This window comes from Macrosteles quadrilineatus, unplaced genomic scaffold, assembly GCF_028750875.1.
Source record: "Macrosteles quadrilineatus isolate MER2022 unplaced genomic scaffold, UCM_ALF_1.0 Scaffold_6__1_contigs__length_79288215, whole genome shotgun sequence".
Classification (NCBI taxonomy): Eukaryota; Metazoa; Arthropoda; class Insecta; order Hemiptera; family Cicadellidae; genus Macrosteles; species Macrosteles quadrilineatus.
Genome location: NW_026542599.1, coordinates 13,035,571 through 13,057,640, shown reverse-complemented (window position 1 = coordinate 13,057,640; position 22,070 = coordinate 13,035,571). Strand labels below are relative to the sequence as shown.

General features: G+C 31.5%; 1 protein-coding gene across 5 annotated transcripts; it reads right to left on the bottom strand.

Moving 5' to 3' along the window:
• Nucleotides 1-3,015: 3,015 nt before the first annotated feature.
• Nucleotides 3,016-20,192, bottom strand: LOC128996867 (uncharacterized). Of its 5 annotated transcripts, XM_054422380.1 has the most exons (7): nucleotides 8,881-8,959; nucleotides 7,830-7,982; nucleotides 6,853-7,005; nucleotides 5,683-5,819; nucleotides 5,105-5,199; nucleotides 4,239-4,352; nucleotides 3,016-3,236 (listed from the first exon to the last, which is right to left on the bottom strand). In XM_054422380.1, exons 2-7 carry the CDS (start codon nucleotides 7,959-7,961, stop codon nucleotides 3,091-3,093), a joined length of 777 nt encoding a protein of 258 aa, XP_054278355.1. In that variant the 5' UTR covers nucleotides 7,962-7,982; nucleotides 8,881-8,959; the 3' UTR covers nucleotides 3,016-3,090. The 5 variants fall into 5 exon arrangements, with proteins under 5 accessions (XP_054278355.1, XP_054278359.1, XP_054278357.1 ...); XM_054422384.1 differs by lacking the exons at nucleotides 7,830-7,982; nucleotides 8,881-8,959 and adding an exon at nucleotides 20,116-20,192; XM_054422382.1 differs by lacking the exon at nucleotides 4,239-4,352.
• Between the last annotated feature and the right edge of the window lie 1,878 nt (nucleotides 20,193-22,070).

The window sequence follows — 22,070 nt, the reverse complement described above, 5'->3', positions numbered from 1 at the left end:
TGCTCGAACACTAACAAAATAATATTTTCGAAACCAACATCACGTATCATTTGTAAAATATCCCAACTATACGAGTAATAGTCATAATTATTGTAAGAAAACGAACAACTAATAAGACCTAATAATATAAAAATTTCACATAAGTAATTTTTACAATTTGATCTCATAAATATAACTTGATATTAACAAACTTCCCATAAAGGGAATGTGCTATTACAATAGATCTCATGTGGTATCTAGACCCAGGATTGATATACTTTTTCGTTTTGTTGTCCAAAGAGGCCAAAAACAAAATCAGTTTTAAATATTAGCATGTAAGTAAAATCTGCAGAATAATCGAGTTTTAATTTTTCTAGTTGGACTATAACTCAAATATATCAGTAGCCTAAAATAAATAATTAAAATAAAAAATTCACTTTTACTTTAAACTCTTCAGTCATAATTGCGTAAAATGTTGAGCCAAGATGGAAATTATATTAAGAAATTATCAGCTAGATTTTGTTTTAGTAAAATAACAAAATGAAATAGCTGGACTCTCTGAATGTTAAATAATACATGAAACACATGATTTTTTATTTCGGTTTGTTTCGAGTTTTATGTCATAAGTCCATAATCTAAGGCCAGTTTGCAAATATTCAAACCAAGGTGCTTGTTTTAATGCATAATATTTGCTTGTAAGTCTTAAGCCATATTTAGAACAAACTGTCCAGGGACCGTATTAAGCATATAGATTACGGTGTTTTAAAAAACTCATGAAACTAATCCTTCTGAACCACAATTCATAATGATTATAGTAGATTGAAATAAGTAAAACTAACAGAATAACAATGGTTATGGCATAGATAAAACATACTCCTAGTCTATGGTTATGGCTATTTCATATTATATTAAGTAACCCTATATTACACAAGAAATGTGGTTATTTATAGGAATAAACTCTGGATATGATACTTCTTGGTGTGGATATGATACTTTATGGTGTGGATTAACGTCCACACTATTGAGTACTACTACTATCCGCAGAACTATCCTGATAATTAGACTAATGCATTAATTACAAGGCAAAGTGTGGTTCGGGTTCCACAATAAACTGTAGGTCCCTTAGTTGTCATTAGCTGCATGAGCTATTAATTAACACTTGTGTCTAAGGAACGTGTCAGCCTTAGTCACTAACAAGACTACAGGATCGCGCCACTCATCCTACACTAATCCCCATTCATACTTGGTTTAAAATACCTACGTTCGTATGGTCGCCATTTCAAAGTAAAGTATTACTACTTTTATAGCATTAACATGTTATTAACATTTACTACAACCTAAGACGACCAATAAGGTTAATCCTATTTGGGTCAAATGGATCGCTGCTTCTATCTAAAACACTATGAAATCAATATAATATAGTTAATTTAATGCTTATCGTTAATAATCTGATTGGTAATATTCTTAGACGATTTATTGTACTGCATGCCCTATGTATGTATATTTTTCTACAAGTGCATTCAGTTAAATAAAAACCATGATCTTTTACGATTTGTTTATGTGTTTAGAAACTCCTTACCTACAAATAAAGTATTTTCTTCTGAGTAATGGGCAAATTTAAACTCTTATCAATATCTTATAGCTATTTGATAATGTACTCAACACTCTAATGATAATGTACTCTATGTTTGTAAGGTAAAACAACACCTTACATACAATAGTAACTGTGTAGTAGTAGTGGCTGTTGTTTTTTTTCCTGTTGGTGGTGTATAAAGTATTTATCAATTTCATTGATTTGACACCCCAGCTCTGCAAAGCTCACAGAAGTCTTTACAGTCACTAAAACATTCAGGGAAGAATTCTATAGAGGTTCGCATTTCCCCTGACAGTGTGACATTTTTCTTAAGGTATTTGTGTTTTAAAATTATTCTTCGTTTCTTTTTAATGAATGATGCAAGTGTCAAATGGTTATATAAATTTAGTCTCTGTGATCAACGATCGCGTTGGACCGATTGGCGATAAAAAGCCACAATTTTTTTTTATTGTTAAAAAATAGACTCCATTTTCCTTTTCCCGGTTTTGACTAACCCTAACCCAACGTTCAAACAATTGTTTGGCGTTCGGTCAGACGTAAAAGTTACATTTTGAGTCGTGACTCGATCGCAAAACTCAATCAATTTGTTTCTCAATTGAATATGTTTGATCAACATTGCTTTGCCTTTATTTACTCATATTAATTATTTTGCAATTTGTTCTTGCTTTCTGTTGTTATTGTGTACTTTTTGCTCAGAATCTATTGTATTCCTGTAACCTTGTTGTCTCCAGTTTTGTTTTCACTACCTCATTAACACGGATTTATTTTCTAGGTTATGTTTACTGTTTATTTGCTCCCACAGCAGCCCGGTATTATGACAGATCACTTCCACCGCCACCTGGATTTTACTCTAAACTCTCGTTTATAAAACCAGCGTTAGTTTTGATACGTTTTCGTTGGTGAAACCAGATTTCCTTAACTGTGGTTTAAACGGTTAGTTTTAACCGATGATTAACAAAACCATCATTAGCCAGGATTTTGTGAAATCGGGCCTAAGAGGTGTTTTCCAAATGTTTTCGTACATTTACTAAAAAACAACTGTTCATATGTGAACTATATAAAACAGAAACTACTTTTACAAGTTGAAAATGATGTTTGGTTGTGTTTTAAACCAAGAAAATATCTAAATGTATTCGAAATATTTCTAAAACGCATTGCTATAGTTGAAAAATTGAATAAATGTTCCATAAAAATATTATCAAAAATACTTAACCGGTAAAGTCTTAGGATTCGCAAACCCTTATATTATTTATTCTCACTAAACATTCAATGATAAAACTATCGTTATAAGAATTCCAATAAATTATGTTTTGGAATGTGTACTAAATAATTTTGAGTGTAAATAACCAACGCTTTATGATTTAGTTCGAAAAACATACCGTAAATGGAAGAAATTTGATAACGAAAACAAAGAAAATTATCTATAAAAAAATAACACCATATTTCATACAATTATTTATTTTGCAACCATATTTTTACACAAAGTATGAGTAATTTACGTTGGGATATGTACGAGCCTATGTTACAAACACCAGTTTCTTGGAGAATCCAAATCTTTGCATTAAATCTTCATCCACCTTGGCCACGTCTTTAACCTCTTCTGTACTTACATCGCCTTCGCTAAAGATGACATATCGAGCGTCGATGTTAGGTTTTGCAACACCTTAAAATTAAACAGCTTTTAGCAATACATCAGACACGTGGGTAAAATATTTATCCTAACCTTAAAAAGTGTTGTACAGTGTGTAAAAGATTAATTATTTATATGATTTATAGTATCTGTAGGAAAAATATAACGTGTAACACGAGTGCAAACTGCCATTGTTGCACTCGAGAAACATTCCACACTCGTCTACGGTTCGTGCGTAGACATTTCTCTCGTGTACAGCAAAGTGCCACTTCGCATACTATAGTGTGATTGTTGACGGAAAGCGGCTGGCTGAAGGGTCGACCGTACTCACACACACGCAGGCCTCACACACACAGACGCAAGGGATTAGGACGGACGTGGTACCACAGAAAACATGTTTTCTGTGGTGGGACGGACCATTGTCCTGCCACTTGAGTCATCGGTGGCTCACGGAAATTAAACTATCAATTTTTTTTAATTTTACGTTTGTTATAAAATCTGGTAATGCTTTTGACTTCAGCTCAAAATGCTTAGTAAAATGATACCAAACAATATATATTTTGCTTACAAAATGTAAAAGCTACGAATATTTTAACACGTTTTTATTAGCTAGCTACTTGTCATAATTATTTCGTGTTTGGACTCATTTTTCATCGAATTAAACAACAAATTTATTAACACTAACCATTTTACTGTATATCTAACATCAAATGAATTGCAATTTTGAGGTATCATTAACAGATGTTATGTTTCTACTTAGTGAATAGGGGATCGGGGCTTTTAGGCAATTAGGACGGTGGTGAGTGTGCGTGCGTGAGTCGGGTCCCTCGCAGGTGTGGCTGAGCTCCAGCCGCACTCCGGTAAAAATCAGACATAGTTACACAAATAACTATTTGAGATTGGTGAAGACAGTTCAATTATGCATTAAATTATATTTTGTGTGAGAAATAAAACACATGACTTTGATATGTGTAGTAGAAAGTGACATGTTTACCATTCAAACAACTCTTTTTGAAAATCTGTTCATAGACTTACGATCATCTTCGGTGCATTTGTAGATGTAAACATATTCGTTCTGAAGATTATTTAAGATACCCGTTTTCAGGAAATAATACCTCATGTTGATTGTGGCACTCTGACCATCTGGACCTAAACATAAAATGTACGAGTAAGATATAATAATTCAAATTGAGAATTCGTAAAAAAGACCTTAAACTTTTACAGTATTTTCAGCTTTTTGCTAATTTCAAGTTTCATAGTACATAACCATTTATTTGTGTAAATAAATTCCAATCTTGTTGCATTGTAATACTGTTTATACATAACGTATCTGGTATAATTCCAATATATTGATTAAACCACGAAGTTGGTAATACAATGCCGTTTAGAGCTTGTTTCTATCGTGTCTAGTTCACGAGATATGAGCGATTTTCTAGAACGCGTCTCAGAGCACCTTCCCCCCCTCCCTTCTAAGTTGTGCACCTGTTGGGAGGGCTACAACATCGGTTTTTGTCATCTCCAAGATGCCCCCAACAACAATCAAAAGTCAAAAAGAGTTACACTTTCAGTGCATACTCAACCCCCTATAGATGGACTACATAGACTACAGATCTGTGCGTGGAACGTATCCAGCAAAGCAAGGGGTGAGCCGGTACAGTACGAAGGTGAACAGTGCTGATACATGTTTGCGGCAGTGACCAGGATCCGAACCCACGACATCGCTGTCTAGGGCCCGAAGTCCGCGACGCTACCAACGGAGCCACCGACTCACCGTACACTGTTACAATGGTATACGATATAATAACCATTTGAACATTTGGATAAAAATCCTCTAACACAATAGAAGTGAAATAGGTTGACCCAAGTTTAGCCTTTCTTATTTTATAATCTTAGTACTTTACCTGCGTAAGATAAGGCTGTTCTAAGATAATGTAGAAAAAATTCTGTCTGTAACTCTTGCTGGGAATTTTGACCAGGTCCACCTTTCCCACCTAATCTAAAATAATAACAGTAAAATTATTAATGTTATCAATTAAAATCAATTTGCCTATGACTAATCTTTAAAATAACGATGTTTACCTAGACAATTTAAAAAACCTTAATTTGAATCAGTGTTAAAAAAGGACCTAATCCTCCTATTTACGACATTTTGATTAAAAAAAGTATTTCTGTACGTCTTTTTATAAATATAACCAAACTAAAGGCTGTAATGTAGGTAAGCACTGTATGTTGTTGAAAATAGGTTAGTAAATGTTCTGTCAAAAAATTGTAATTACGTCTTACGAATACGTTTTGTTTTGTGTTTTCTTCATCAATGCAACTTTTACGTTATCTAATATCCCGAATTTATTCTAATATTTTAATTTTTCTTATCTAAACACATTATGGCTGTAGAATTAATATTAGTATAAAATTCAGCTGTAAATGGGGATTAAGATAGTCAGTTATATTTTCCTTACTTAAATTCAACATTACTTACAACTGCCATTCGAATTTTAGGTAAGTTTTTATCTCATTTTTCCTTTCAACTTTGAACACCATTGAATTGAGACCCATTGATCTTTCTTTGGTGATAGTGGTAAACTTGACTGCCCACGTACTTGGTTTCGAAAGGAACTAAAAAATATTGTAGTTAATTTATTGAGTAGTTTCAGAGCATAGGTAATAGTATATTTCACTACTAGTCCCGAAAGTGACCCATTTTGGGGCTCCATAGTGTTTCCCATGCGAGTCGAAATCTATCTACTAATATTAAAACTATCGAGATTAGTGACGAGTATTGAACGATACTTTTTATCTAAAAACTACTACATCAAACTTAAAAAAACTATTTGATATTTTGTTATCTATTCATTTTTCTAATCTAAAAACAATTTGGCTGAAGAATTAACAATATGTTGTATAAAATTCAGCTGATCACTATGGGTTTCTGGTGTATGGAAATTGAAGATTTTCGAAGATCTCAGTTGTATGGAAATGGGCTATTTTTGAATACAGAGTGATGAAAAGTGATTTAACATGATTCTACAATGACTTAAGTGTTTTGGACAATAACTAATTGAACGATATATTGTATTAGTTATTTAACTGCCAGTTATCTCGTCAGATGCTGGAAAGATTTCAATATAGTTCTCGTAAATGACTACTTTAATAATAAAAAAATATACAACAAATTCGAAAATACAAAGATTTATAAATAATTCTTTTTGAATATAAATTAACTCGTATAAGTGCCACCAACCCTTTCATGTTTAGCATTACGAATCAAGCGTAATTAATAGGTATCCTATGATACTTTAAATAACCATCTCACAGGTTCTAAAGAGACTACTAATTAAATTCATTTACATTCTTAGTTTTTGTTAACAGTAATACTTAAATATCCAAATAATTGTATAGCATACTCAATGAATTGTATTTCAGTTTTTAGTTTAAAGTCATCAAGAAGCGACAGGAGCTGACCTGATCAGATGCTTAAGGTACTGCATATTTATTTTTGTATAGAACTATCTGAAATCACAACCCTGGACTTTTACGTGTTTAGTTTGTAATAACTGAAAATGTGCTATAATTCATGCACAACTTTTTAAGAAGTGATAAATGTATTTTGGTGTGAATAACGGTAAGTAAAATTATTATGAAACCTTACCGCAGCAGCATAAGGATCAATATCCATCAGCTCTTGGTCATCGATATCTTTACACTTTCCTACATCCATGAGTTTTTCATCATCAGCCAAGACTGCTGTGATTCCAGCAAAGAATAACACAAGTAATAACATTCTTTTTGTGGCTCGGTGTATCTGTTAAACACACATTACTATCTATGATAATTATATTCATCAATTTTTGGCTAACCTAATAATTTATGATTTAATAATCAGTTGTCATATGGTTAAATACTCATTATTTTTTACTTTATTAATAAGTTGAAGTTTTTTGTTAGCTAAATTCTATAATTCGTGAATTGCGTTCTATGTTTAGCCACCACGAAATCTATGGTATTCGATTAAGGTTTTAAAAACACTACATATTTGAATGAATCCATCGTGAACTTTAAAACATCCATTACAAATATCCTTCAAGTTTTCTACTTTATAGTGTATGTTCTTTAACAAGTTTTCGTAATACTGTAAAATCAGTGCTGGATTATGCAAAATGTAATCAATTAAGCGGAAATACTACCTAAAACTAATACAAGATTTAAATATAGATTTGTTTTAACATCATCAATGGCATTTAAAATTATTTTATGTCCATGAAAAAATAAAAATAAAATATAATTTAGAGATTTTTAATGTTATTCCTACAGTTTATTTTCTATTGCTTATTCCAATTGTAGGCTTATATCCTAGCAAATGTTTAAATCGGCTGCGGATTCTCATTCACCTCTCTTATTATATAGCGCTATAAAATAGTTTGTTATGAAAAAAAGTGTTAAAATCTTACTATCAGCTTTGATATGTTATAATGATAATGGTTATGAACAAACAGATTTCGATTGTTACAACTCCTGGCTGTAATAATAAACAAACTTTTAAACGCACAATCGTAAAGCTACCAGCAGTCAAAGAAAAAATGTATTTTGGTGTGGATAACCTTAAGTAAAATCATTATAAAACCTTACCGTAGCAGCATAAGGATCAATATCCATCAGCTCTTGGTCATCAATATCTTTACATTTTCCTACATCCATGATTTTTTCATCATCAGCCAAGACTGCTGTGATTCCAGCAAAGAATAACGCAAGTAATAACATTCTTTTTGTAGATCGGTTTATCTGTTAAACACACATTACTATCTATGATAATGATATTAATTAATTTTTGGCTAGCATAATAATTTATGATTTAATAATCAGTTCTCTTATGGTTAAAAACTCATTATTTTTTACTTTATTGTTAAGTTGAAGGTTTTTGTTAGCTAAATTCAATGATTCGTGAATTGTGTTCTATGTTTAGCCACCCGATCAAGGTTTTAAAAACACTACATAATTGAATGAATCCATCGTGAACTTTAAAACATCCATTGCATCATTCCTTCAAGTTTTCTACTTAAATGTTCTTTAAAATATTTTCATAATACTGTAGAATCAGTGCTGGATTATGCAAAATATAAGCAGTTAATCGGAAATACTACATAAAACTAATACAAGATTTAAATATAGATTTGTTTTAACATCATCAATGGCATTTAAAATTATTTTAACTCCATGAAAAAAAATGTATATAATACAGAGATCTTTGATAGTATTCCTACACTTTATTTTCTATTGCTTATTCCAATTGTAGGCTTATATCCTGGCAAATGTTTAAATTGGCTGCGGATTCACCTCTCTTATTAAAGAGCGCTATAAAATTGTTTTTATGAAAAAAGTGTTAAAATCTTATTATCAGCTTTAATATGTTATAATGATAATGGTTATGAACAAACAGATTTCAAATGTTACAACTCCTGGCTGTATTAATAAACAAACTTTTAAACACACAATCGTAAAGCTACAAGGACTAGCAGTTAAAGACATTTTCTAAAAGGTTTTTAAAAATTTATATGAAATAGATTTACAACTTTTAAACACACAATCGTACAGCTACAAGGACTAGCAGTTAAATACATTTTATGAAAGGTTTTTGAGAATTTATATGAAATATATTTCAAAACTAGAGACATATCTTTACCTGCGTTAGTTAATGATCAAACTCACAACCACAGTACGATATCGTTACCATAGATAATATGGCACATGTGGAGTTGCACAAGTCTGTTGACACAGGTGATATAATTATGGTTATATCGACGGTATTAAAATGCTCGAACTCCAACAAAATAATATTTTTGAAACCAACATCACGTATAATTTTAAAATATCCCAACTATACAAGAAATGGTCCTAATTATTATAAGAACACGAATAAATAATAAGATCTAATAATATACAAATTTCACTTAAGTAATTTTTACAATTTAATCTCATAAATATAACTTGATATTAACAAACTTCACATCAAGGGAATGTGCTATTACAATAGATCTCATGTGGTATCTAGACCCAGGATTGATATACTTTTTCGTTCTGTTGTCCAAAGAGGCCAAAAACATAATCAGTTTGAAATCTTAGCATGTAAGTAAAAATCTGCAGAATAATTGATTTTTAATTACTCTGTTTGGACTATAACTCAAATATATCAATAGCCTAAAATAAATAATTGAAATAAAAAAATCTACTTTTCCTTTAAACTCTTCAGTCATAATTGAGTAAAATGATGAGCCAAGATGGAATTTATATTAAGAAATTATCAGCTAGATTTTGTTTTAGTAAAATAACAAAATGAAATAGCATTGCTTCGAGTTTTATAACATAAGTCCATAATCTAAGGTCAGTTTGCAAATATCCAAACCAAGGTGCTTGTTTTAATGCATAATATTTGCTTGTAACTCTTAAGCCATATTTAGAACAAACTGTCCTGATCGTATAAAGCATATAGATTACGGTGTTTTAAAAAACCCATGAAACTAATCCTTGTGAACCACAATTCATAATGATTATAGTAGATTGAAATAATTAAAACTCAAAGAATAACAACGGTTATGGCATAGATAAAACATGCTCTTAGTCTATGGTTATGGCTATTTCATATTATATTAAGTAACCCTATATTACACACGAAATGTGGATATTTATAGGAATGAACTCTGGATATGATACTTCCTGGTGTGGATTAACGTCCACACTATTGAGTACTACTACAATCCGCAGAACTGTCCTGATAATTAGACTAATTCGTTAATTACAAGGCAAAGTGTGGTTCGGGTTCCACAATAAACTGTAGGTTCCTTAGTTGTCATTAGCTGTATGGGCTATTAATTAACAGTTGTGTCTAAGGAACATGTCGGCCATAGTCAGTAACAAGACTACAAGATCACGCCACTCATCCTACACTAATCCCCATTCAGACTTGGTTAAAATACCTACCTTCGTTTGGTCGCCATTTCAAAGTAAAGTATTACTACTTTTATAGCATTAACATGTTATTAACATTTACTACAACCTAAGACGGCCAATAAGGTTAATCCTATTTGGGTAAAAGGGTTGCTGCTTCAACCTAAAACACTATGAAATCAATATACAGTATTATATAGTTAATTTAATGCTTATCGGTAATAATCACTGTGTTAACTTTTCATAAAAAATGTTCTAAGTCATATTTTTAAAAATTATAACAACATTTTCTCCATAATTTCCCATACACATAATACTAGATATTCTACCCGAATTGGAATTTCATCACTACAACTATAGAAATCATTTTCATCGACCAACTCATTTTATATTGCACACGTTCTATTTCGTAACTTGCAAAACAATTTTCAAAGCATTAATCTCTTTGACTCCCCCACTTTAAACATATTCAAACGCCGTGTCAATGAGTGGTTACTTGGTCTAGGCATGGACGAGGCTGAGCTTATCATCACAGCTGATTACAGACACAGACGCTCCTGACACGACATGCGACCTGACCATTGTACCCTGACGACTCGTTCTCCACCGCCCGCCCCACCACCCTCTAGACACACTTTGAAAACCGTAGTACCTCTGTCACTATTACAGTTATATTATTTTTTATTTAAACTTAATTATGCTACTAGCATTTTTTCACATGGTTTGCTCTTGAAACTCCATTTAGACCATATCTTCACCTCATCATATCTTCTGTTATTTATTTATTTAGATTTTGTTTTTGATAAATAATGTTATGTTTGGATGCAACTACAGTTGACTCACAGGCTCGCTGTCCATTTGGATTATTCTTTATAAACATGTACGCTTTGTAAACATAGATGTAATGCAAAGGTTAATTTTATGTTATTTTTTTTAATTCACTTCAGTATATATGTTTTTCTCCTTTATATAGGAGTTGTGTACAAATTTCTGTAAATAATTTGTTGGAATAAAGATATAATTCATTCATTCATATAATTCATTCATTCATTCATTCAATCTGATTGGTAATATTCTCAGACAATTTATTGTACTGTATGTACGTATATTTTTCTACAAGTGCATGCAATTATATAAAAACCATGATATTTTATGATTTATATGTTTAGAAATACTCCTTAGCTACAAAAAAAGATTTTTTTTCTTCTAAGTAATAAGCAAATTTAAACTCTTATCAATATCTTATAATTATTTGATAATGTACTCAACAAAATTTTATTGATTTGACACACCAGCTCTGCAAAGCTCACGGAAGTCTTTACAGTCACTAAAACATTCAGGGGAGAATTCTATAGAGGTTCGCATTGCGCCTGACATATTTCTTAAGGGATTTGTGTTTTAAAATTATTCTTCGTTTCTTTTTAGCGAATTTTCCATTTAGGGAATAAGCTATTACCGTAGTACTCATGGTAAGACCTGGACCCGGGACCGATTTACTTTTTCATTTTGAGGTCCCTAGAGACCAAAAACAAAAATTCATATATATGTATCCGTTAGCGCGATAACTAGAGCAAAAGTCGTCTGTTTTTGATGAAATTTGATACAAACGTGTATACCTACGTTTATTCGAACGAGTTCGCGAACCAGCATGATCGGACGATAGGAACGGGGGTTTATGGGGGGTTTTATGGGGTAAAAATAGGTTTTCCCTTTTTGACCCTAATAACACAAATTTTCACAATTTCTTTTGAAACCATTTTGTAGAGCTTAAAAAAAATAATTTAGTATATTCAACCTTTATTATGCGCCTAATGGTTACGGAGAAAATTCCAAAAACTGTAAATTTGAATTTCCCATGTTATTCTTATGAAGTATAAATAAACTGTTGTCGTTTGCTTGTTTATGAATATATTTTGATCAAATTTGGAAAATGCATTCATTTCATACTAAACTATTACCATTTTACAAAAAAAACTTTTTACCCTCCCTGTTGCAGCCAACCTAAGTAATCGTTAAACTAATACTATTTAAATAGGGAATAAATGTGATATTTTTAAGGAGACATTTTAGTGTAAATCCAATCAGTCAAATGGAAATTCGCTTAGAATGAAGGTTTGCTGCGGCGGGGGTATTAATGAATAATGCAAGTGCCAAATGGTTATATAAATTTAGTAAAATAATTAAAATGTTGTAAAGAAAGGCAGCGAGACATTTTAACCGGATTTCACCACTCGCCGTTAGCGCTAGTTTAGACTAAACCGTCGTAAGATAATTAACTGCCCAATTTTGACCGGTTAACTTCTTTAATCCTTCGTTAAGTAAATATCAGCTGGCTTTAAGTTTAAAGTTTATTAATTGTAGAAGAGAATACGATACGAATTAGCTTTTGAAAGTGATAGTGATGAAGAGTAGCCTATGTTGATTTCCGAACTTGGTGGATAAGAGAAAGGGATAATGGTTTTAATACGAAATTGATTTATTATTTGACATGAACTATCAAAACGTTTTGCCTTTTTCTTTAGGCAATGAATACAAATCACTTTAGTGGTTTGTATTTAGGCTATCCCACATAGTGCATTGCTTTAGGTTTTATCCCACAAGGATTTTAGTAAAGGCGCATCTCTGTGATCAACGATCGCGTTGGACTGATTGGCGATAAAGAGCCACTCTTTTATCTCGGCAGAAAAGAGTGTTTTCCACCAACATTATCAAATTTATTTTTTCATTGTTAAAAAATAGACTCCCTTTTCCTTTTCCAGGTTTTGACTAACCCTAACCCAACGTTCAAACAATTGTTTGGCGTTCGGTCAGACGAAAAGTTACATTTTGAGTCGTGACTCGACCGCAAAACTCAATCAATTTGTTCCTCAATTGAATATGTTTGATCAACATTGCTTTGCCTTTATTTACTCATATTAATTATTTTGCTATTTTTTCTTGCTTTCTTTTGTTATTTTGTCCTTTTTGCACAGAATCTATTGCATTCCTGTAAGCTTGTTGTCTCCAGTTTTGTTTTCATTACCTCATTAACACGGATTTATTTTCTAGGTTATGTTTACTGTTTACTTGCTCCCATAGCAGCCCGGTATTATGACAGATAACATCCACCGCCACCTGGGTTTTACTCTAAACTCTCGTTTATAAAACCAGCGTTAGTTTTGATACGTTTTCGTTGGTGAAACCAGATTTCCTTAACTGTGGTTTAAATCATCAGTTACTTTTAACCGAAGATTAACAAAACCATCGTTAGCCAGGATTTGGTGAAATTGGGCATAAGAGGTGTTTTCCAAATGTTTTCGTACATTTACTAAAAAAACAACTGTTCACATTTTAACAATATATAACAGAAACTACTTTTACAAGTTGAAAATGATGTTTGGTTGTGTTTTAAACCAAGAAAATATCTAAATGTATGCCAAATATATCTAAAACGCATTGCTATCGTTGAAAAATTGAATAAATGTTCCATAAAAATATCATCAAAAATACTTAACCGGTAAAGTTTTAGGATTCGCAAACCTTTATATTTATTCTCACTAAACTTTCAATGATAAAACTATCGTTATAAGAATTCCAATAGAATGTGTTTTGGAATGTGTATTAAATAACTTTGAGTGTAAATAACCAACGCTTTATGATTTAGTTCGAAAAACATACCGTAAATGGAAGAAATTTGATAACGAAAACAAAGAAAATTATCTATAAAAAATACCACCATATTTCTTACAATTATTTATTTTGCAAACATATTTTTACACAAAATATGAGTAATTTACTTTGGGGTATGTACAAGCCTATGCTACAAACACCAGTTTCTTGGAGAATCCAAATCTTTGCATTAATTCTTCATCCACCTTGGCCACGTCTTTAACCTCTTCTGTACTTACATCGCCTTCGCTAAAGATGACATATCGAGCGTCGATGTTAGGTTTTGCAGCACCTTAAAATTAAACAGCTTTTAACAATACATAGGACACGTGGGTAAAATATGTGAACTACAGTCACCCGACATAGTGGACCTCCTTGCACAGATTATAATACAGAAAGCCTTATTTTGGCACACAGTTTTTACTTCGTCGCACACCAGTATTCCAACCAAACAACACAAAACAGCGTAATCTGCGTTACAGCGTAATATAATGCACGTTATCTGTGTACGCTTGAAAAAAAAGTTGGCAACACCTAAAGATATTATGACTACGATCAGCTGGTGCAGCGTTTCCCATCTCGTTCAATGTGTGTATTTAACCTAACTTAAAAGATGTTGTACAGTGTTTGAAAGACTAATTATTTATATGATTTATAGTATCTTTAGGAATAATATAATGTGTAACATGAGTGCAAACTGCCATTGCTGCACTCGAGAAACATTCCACACTCGCCTACGGTTCGTGCGTAAACATTTCTCTCGTGTACAGTAAAAGGCCACTTCGCCCACTAGTTACACAAATAACTATTTGAGTTGGGTCAAGCCACTTCAATTATGCATTAAATTATATTTTGTTTAAGAAATAAAACACTTGACTTTGATATGTGTAGTAGGAAGTGACATATTTACCATTCAAACAACTTCTTTTGAAAATCTGTTCACAGACTTACGATCATCTTCGGTGCATTTGTAGATGTAAACGTATTCGTATTCCTTTGGTTTTCCATGTCTCTGGAGATTTAAAGTACTCGTTTTCAGGAAATAATACCTCATTTTGATTGTGGCAACCTGACCATCTGGACCTAAACATAAAATGTACGAGTAAGATATAATAATTTAAATCGAGAATTCGTAAAAAGACTTTAAACTTTTACAGTATTTTCAGCTTGTTGCTAATTTCAAGATTCATAGTACATAACCATTTATTTGTGTAAATAAATGGCAATCCTGTTGCATTGTAATATTGTTTATACATAACGTATCTAGTTTAATTCCAACATATTGCCATCAACACCATACATCCCATGAACATTACCATGCACATTATACAGTTTTAACATAGCCTATTCCGTATCAAAAGACATAAACCTGTTTTGAGTTGAAAGCTATATTTCGACTTTACTGTTCAATAAAAAGAGTATTTTTTTTATTTTAAATCTCACCTGAAAAAAAAAATAAAAATACAATTCATAAGAACTATTTTACATTTACATCTGGTAATGCTAGTATTCAGCGTATTGAATAGTGAATACTATTGTTCAAAAAATACTATAATATAAACCTTTCAATTGAGGGCCAGGCTATATTAGTTAACCGTTTACCATCTCATTAAATAAATAAAATCTTCATTTCATATTAACTGGGTTCAACAGTTTACGAAATGATTAAGGTTATTTGAAAGTCATAACTGAATACTCGTTACCTAACCTCAAACTCAAAGTTGAGAATATAATTGAACAATTATAGACACATTTTGTTAATGAGTCACTAAGCACGTATGTTTTTTATTTTATTTTTAAGAGGTTGGCGGCCTCTCTTAAGCTTGCAGTTGCCCGTCTGTGCGTGGAACGTATCCAGCAAAGCAAGGTGTGAGACGCTACAGAACAAAGGTGAACTGTACTGATAACATGTTTGCGGCAGTGACTAGGATCCGAACCCACGACATCGCTGTCTAGGGCCCGAAGTCTGTGACGCTACCAACGGAGCCACCGACTTACCGTACACTGTTACAATGGTATACTATATGAAAACCATTTGAACCATTTGAATAAAAATCCTCTAACACAATAGAAGTGAAATAGGTTGACCCAAGTTTAGCCTTTCTTATTTTATAATCTTAGCTTACCTGCGTAAGATAAGGATGTCCTAAGATAATGTAGATAATGTTCTGTCTCTAACTCTTGCTGGGAATTTTGACCAGGCCCACCTTTTCCACCTAATCTAAAATAATAACAGTAAAATTATTAATGTTATCAATTGAAACCAATTTGCCTATGACTAATCTTTAAAATAACGATGTTTACTTAGACTATTTAAAAAACCTTAATTTGAATCAATGTTAAAAAAGGACCTAATCCTCCTATTTACGACTTTTTTTTATCAAAAAAAGTTTTTCTGTACGTCTTTTTTTTAATATAACCAAACTAAAGGCTTAATGTAAGTAAGCACTGTATGTTGTTGAAAATAGGTTAGTAAATGTTCTGTCAAAAAATTGTAATTACGTCTTACGAATACGTTTTTTTTGTGTTTTCTTCAGCAATGCAACTTTTACGTTATCTAATATCCCTAATTTATACTAATATTCTCATTTGTCTTATCTAAACACATAATAGCTGAAGAAATAATATTTGTATAAAATTCAGCTGTAAATAGGGATTTACATACGTAAATTCAACATTACTTACAACTGCCACACGAATTTTAGGTAAGTTTTTATCCTATCTTCCCTTTCAACTTTGAACACCATTGAGTTGAGACCCATTGATCTTTCTTTGGTGATAGTGGTAAACTTGACTGCCCACGTACTTGGTTTCGAAAGGAACTAAAAAATATTGTAGTTAATTTATTGAGTAGTTTCAGAGCATAGGTAATAGTATATTTCACTACTTGTCCCGAAAGTGACCCATTTCAGGGCTCGATAGTGTTTCCCATGTTTGCAGAAGACTATCTACTAATATTAACACTATCGAGATTAGTGACGAGTATTGAACGATACTTTTTATCTAAAAATTACTTAATCAAACTAAAAAAAAATACTATTTGATATTTTGTTATCTATTCATTTTTCTAATCTAAAAACAATTTGGCTGATGAATTAACAATGTGTTGTATAAAATTCAGCTGATCACTATGGGTTTCTGGTGTATGGAATTTGAAGATTTTCGAAGATCTCAGCTGTATGGAAATGGGCTACTTTTGAAGACTGAGTGATGAAAAGTGATTCAAAATGATTCTACAATGACTTAAGTGTTTTGGACAATAACTAACTGAACTATATATTGTATCAGTTATTTAACTGCCAGTAATCTCGTCAGATGCTGGAAAGATTTCAATACTGTTCTCTTAAATGACTACCGTAGAATGGGGTGAATAGAAACAACAGGGTGAATAGAAACAAAACTTCAATGAATGATTCACATTTTTGTAACTGTGTTATACATTGACTTTATATAAGGGAATTATTTTCCCCCATTATAACCATATCCTATCTACCTGGGAAAAATTATTTCAGCATATTGGTATCACTGCTTCGGATGTTGGATGATGCAAAACATCATTTGAAAATTTTGGCAAAAAACATTCTTTTCAAAACTTTCTCTCTAAGTATGAACCTATTACATGTATTTATGTTAATAACCATTTTTTATATTGTCTTAGGTATCTTAAAACCAAGTGTGTTAATAGATTAGCCTTAGAATAAACTATATTTTTTTACTTTATTTTTAATTTAGGTTATGTCATGATTTTGCAAAACCAGGGTGAATAGAAACACTTTTTTTAACCAGTGGTGCAAATAAAGGTTGACCTGAAAACCCCCCAAAAAAGAAAAAAATTACCAGAAATGAAGATGATTCCACATCAGTCACACTTCTCACTGGAAGAAAGTGACAAAGACGAACAATTTGATAAAGAAGTACCAGCATACCTAGCTCAAGACATCAGTGAGTCTTCAAAGTTGTCCCTTCATGATCATGTAATTGTCAACATAATGGGGAAAAACAAAACTTGCTATCGTTTATATGTTGCAAAAGTTATTGAATTTGACGAGGAAGGATATATAGGAAGATTCATCAAGAAAATTGCGCAAACCAACAAGTTCTGAGAGACAGGCCCTCTTCAAAGTCGATGACGTAGTACGTTGGCTTCCAACTCCCAAGCCGTGCACAACTTGTAGATTTAAGGGAGTGTTGTATTTTGAGGAAGATTTGTCTGATTTTACTCTTCAGTTAGTTGGTTTCTATGTAAGATTTTGTAACTCTGATTTCACCCATTGTCATTTATGTTCACCGATTTGTTTGGATAAGGGTTTATGAAAACAATGTTTTTATACTTCGTACTTATAAATAAATGTGTTAATTAACTTTAAATATTTTTATTTACAACAACATAAGCTAACAAGCATAAATTTCATGTTTCTATTGCCCCTGGTAAGTGGGGAAAAGCAACAATCATCAATTTAACACAGTGTTTCTATTCACCCCAAAGTGCGGGGTGAATAGAAACAGCCATATTTTATTTTTTTTCTGCTTAATGATTAAAAATGGAAAAAAAATGATAACTGGTTTGAGTAGAGGAGTCCAAGACCGAAAATATGAGCTAGTGTTGAAAATTTAAAAATTAAAAATATCGTTTTTACAGTAGCTTAAAAGTCAAAAAGTGTTTCTATCCACCCCATTTTACGGTACTTTAATAATAAAAATGTACAACAAATTATACTAAAATTTATAAATAATTCATTTTGATTATAAATTAACTCGTATAAGTGCCACCAACCCATGTTTAGCATTACGAATCAAGCGTAATTAATAGGTATCCTATGATACTTTAAATAACCATTACATTCTTAGTTTTTGTTAACAGTAATACTTAAATATCCAAATAATTCTATAGCTTACTCGATTAATTGTATTTCAGTTTTTAGTTTAAAGTCATCAAGAAGCGACAGGAGCTGACCTGATCAGATGCTTAAGGTACTGCATATTTATTTTTGTATAGAACTATCTAAAATCACAACCCTGGACTTTTACGTGTTTAGTTTGTAATGTGTTTAGGAGTAACTGAAAATGTGCTATAATTCTTGCACAATTTTTTAAGAAGTGTTAAATGTCTTTTGGTGTGAATAACGGTAAGTAAAATTATTATGAAACCTTACCGCAGCAGCATAAGGATAAATATCCATCAGCTCTTGGTCATCAATATCTTTACATTTTCCTACATCCATGATTTTTTCATCATCAGCCAAGACGGCTGTGATTCCAGCAAAGAATAACACAAGTAACAACATTCTTTTTGTGGCTCGGTGCATCTGTTAAACACACATTACTATCTATGATAATGATATTCATTAATTTTTGGCTAACCTAATAATTTATCATTTAATAATCAGTTGTCTTATGGTTAAAAACTCATTATTTTTTACTTTATTGTTAAGTTATGTTTTTTGTTAGCTAAATTAAATAATTCGTGAATTGTCTTCTATGTTTAGCCACCACGAAATCTATGGTATTCAATCAAGGTTTTAAAAACACCACATAATTGAATGAATCCATCGTGAACTTTAAAACATCCATTACATCTATCCTTCAAAGTTTCTACTTTATAGTGAATGTTCTATAAAATGTTTTCGTAATACTGTAAAATCAGTGCTGGATTATGCAAAATGTAATCAATTAAGCGGAAATACTACCTAAAACTAATACAAGATTTAAATATAGATTTGTTTTAACATAATCAATGGCATTTAAAGTTATTTTATGTCCATGAAAAAATAAAAAATAAATATAATTTAGAGATTTTTAATGTTATTCCTACAGTTTATTTTCTATTGCTTATTCCAATTGTAGGCTTATACCCTAGCAAATGTTTAAATCGTTTGTGGATTCTCATTCACCTCTCTTATTATATAGCGCTATAAAATAGTTTTTTATGAAAAAAAGTGTTAAAATCTTACTATCAGCTTTGATATGTTATAATGATATTGGTTATGAACAAACAGATTTCGATTGTTACAACTCCTGGCTGTAATAATAAACAAACTTTTAAACGCACAATCGTAAAGCTACCAGCAGTCAAAGAAATTTTCTAAAAGGTTTTTGAGAATTTATATGAAATAGATTTCCAACTTTTAAACACACATTCGTACAGCTACATGGACTAGCAGTTAAAGACATTTTCTAAAAGGTTTTTGAGAAATTACATGAAATAGATTTCCAAATTTTAAACACACAATCGTACAGCTATAAGGACTAGCAGTTAAAGCAATTTTCTAAAAGGCTTTTGAGAATTTATATGAAATAGATTTTTAAACTAGAGAAATATCTTTACCTGTGTTAGTTGCTTCGTTAGCTAAAATGATCAAACTGACTAACACAGTACGATATCGTTGCCTTACATAATATGGCACATGTGGAGTTGCACAAGTTTGTTGACACAGGTGATATAATTATATTGACGGTATTAGAATGCCCGAACTCAAACAAAATAATATTTCTGAAACCAATATTAAAAATCATTTGTAAAATATCACAACCATACGAGTAATAATTTTTTATTTCGATTTGCTTCGAGTTTTATGCCATAAGTCCATAATCTAAGGCCAGTTTGCAAATATCCAAACCAAGGTGCTTGTTATAATGCATAATATGTGCTTGTAAGTCTTAAGCCATATTTAGAACAAACTGTCCAGGGATAGTATTAAGCATATAGATTACGGTGTTTTTAAAAACCCATAAAACTAATCCTTGTGCAACAACATAACAATTCAATTTTAACAATTCATAATGATAAAAGTATATTGAAATAATTAAAACGCATACGATAACAATGGCTATGGCTATTTCATATAATATTAAGTAACCTTATATTACACACGAAATGTGGATATTTATAGGAATGAACTGTGGATATGATACCTCCTTGTGTGGATTAACGTCCGTACTATTGAGTACTACTACTATCCGCAGAACTATCCTGATAATTAGATTAATTCGTCAATTACAAGGCAAAGTTTGGTTTGGATTCCACTATAAACTGTAGGTCCCTTAGTTGTCATTGGCTGTATGGGCTATTAATTAACACCTGTGTCTAAGGAATATGCCGGCCTTAGTCACTAACAAGACTACAAGATCGCGCCACTCATCCTACACTAATATCCATTCATACTTGGCTTAAAATACCTACCTTCGTATGGTCACCATTTCAAAGTAATGTATTACTACTTTTATAGCATTAACATGTTATTAACATTTACTACAACCTAAGACGGCCAATAAGGTTAATCCTATTTGGGTAAAATGATTGCTGCTTCAACCTAAAACACTATGGAATCAATATAATTTAGTTAATTTAATGCTTATCGTTAATAATCTGATTGGTAATATTCTTAGACAATTTATTGTACTGTATGCCCTATGTACGTATATTTTTCTACAAGTGCATTCAGTTAAATAAAAACCATGATCTTTTACGATTTATTTATATGTTTAGAAAAACTCCTTATCTAAAACAAAGTATTTTTTCTTCTAAGCAATGGGAAAATTTAAACTCTTATCAATATCTTATATTATTTGATAATGTACTCAACAAAATCGCTTGTAAGGTTAACATATTTATCAATTTTATTGATTTGACGCCCCAACTCTGCAAAGCTGACGGAAGTCTTTACAGTCACTAAAACATTCTGGGGAGAATTCTATAGAGGTTCGCATTTCGCCTGACATATTTCTTAAGGGATTTGTGTTCTAAAATTATTCTTCGTTTCTTTTTAATGAATAATGCAAGTGTCAAATGGTTAAATATAAATTTAGTAAAATAATCAAAATGTTGTAAAGAAAGGCAGCGTGACATTTTAAGAACAAAGTAAAAGTAAAAAGTAGTGCTGTTTAAAACTTAATCTTTTGCGTCTTTTATGGTTAAAGGACGTTTCCAATTTCTCCTCTGGTAAGTTATTTAATTTATTTTCTTCTTTATTTATCTTTTAGTACAATGCTCCTGGGGGAATTGTGAATGGCTGTTTGGTTCGAATTAAACTTGTACATGCTTCACTTAAGTACATAATCTAAAAGTCTCTTTTGAACTTTTATAAACAATTGAACGCAAAAAAATGTACTGTGTCAGCAGTATTACACATACTTTTCCCATTAGCTTGTCAAAAACTGCCATACAGGGTAAAGCGATGGAAGTAGCTAAATGTTTTAGGGGTATCACAAAAGCTGCATCGATTTTGGAATTTACAGCATTGAGGTTAACGCATTTTGTTTAGAGTTAAAAGGAGAACTTTT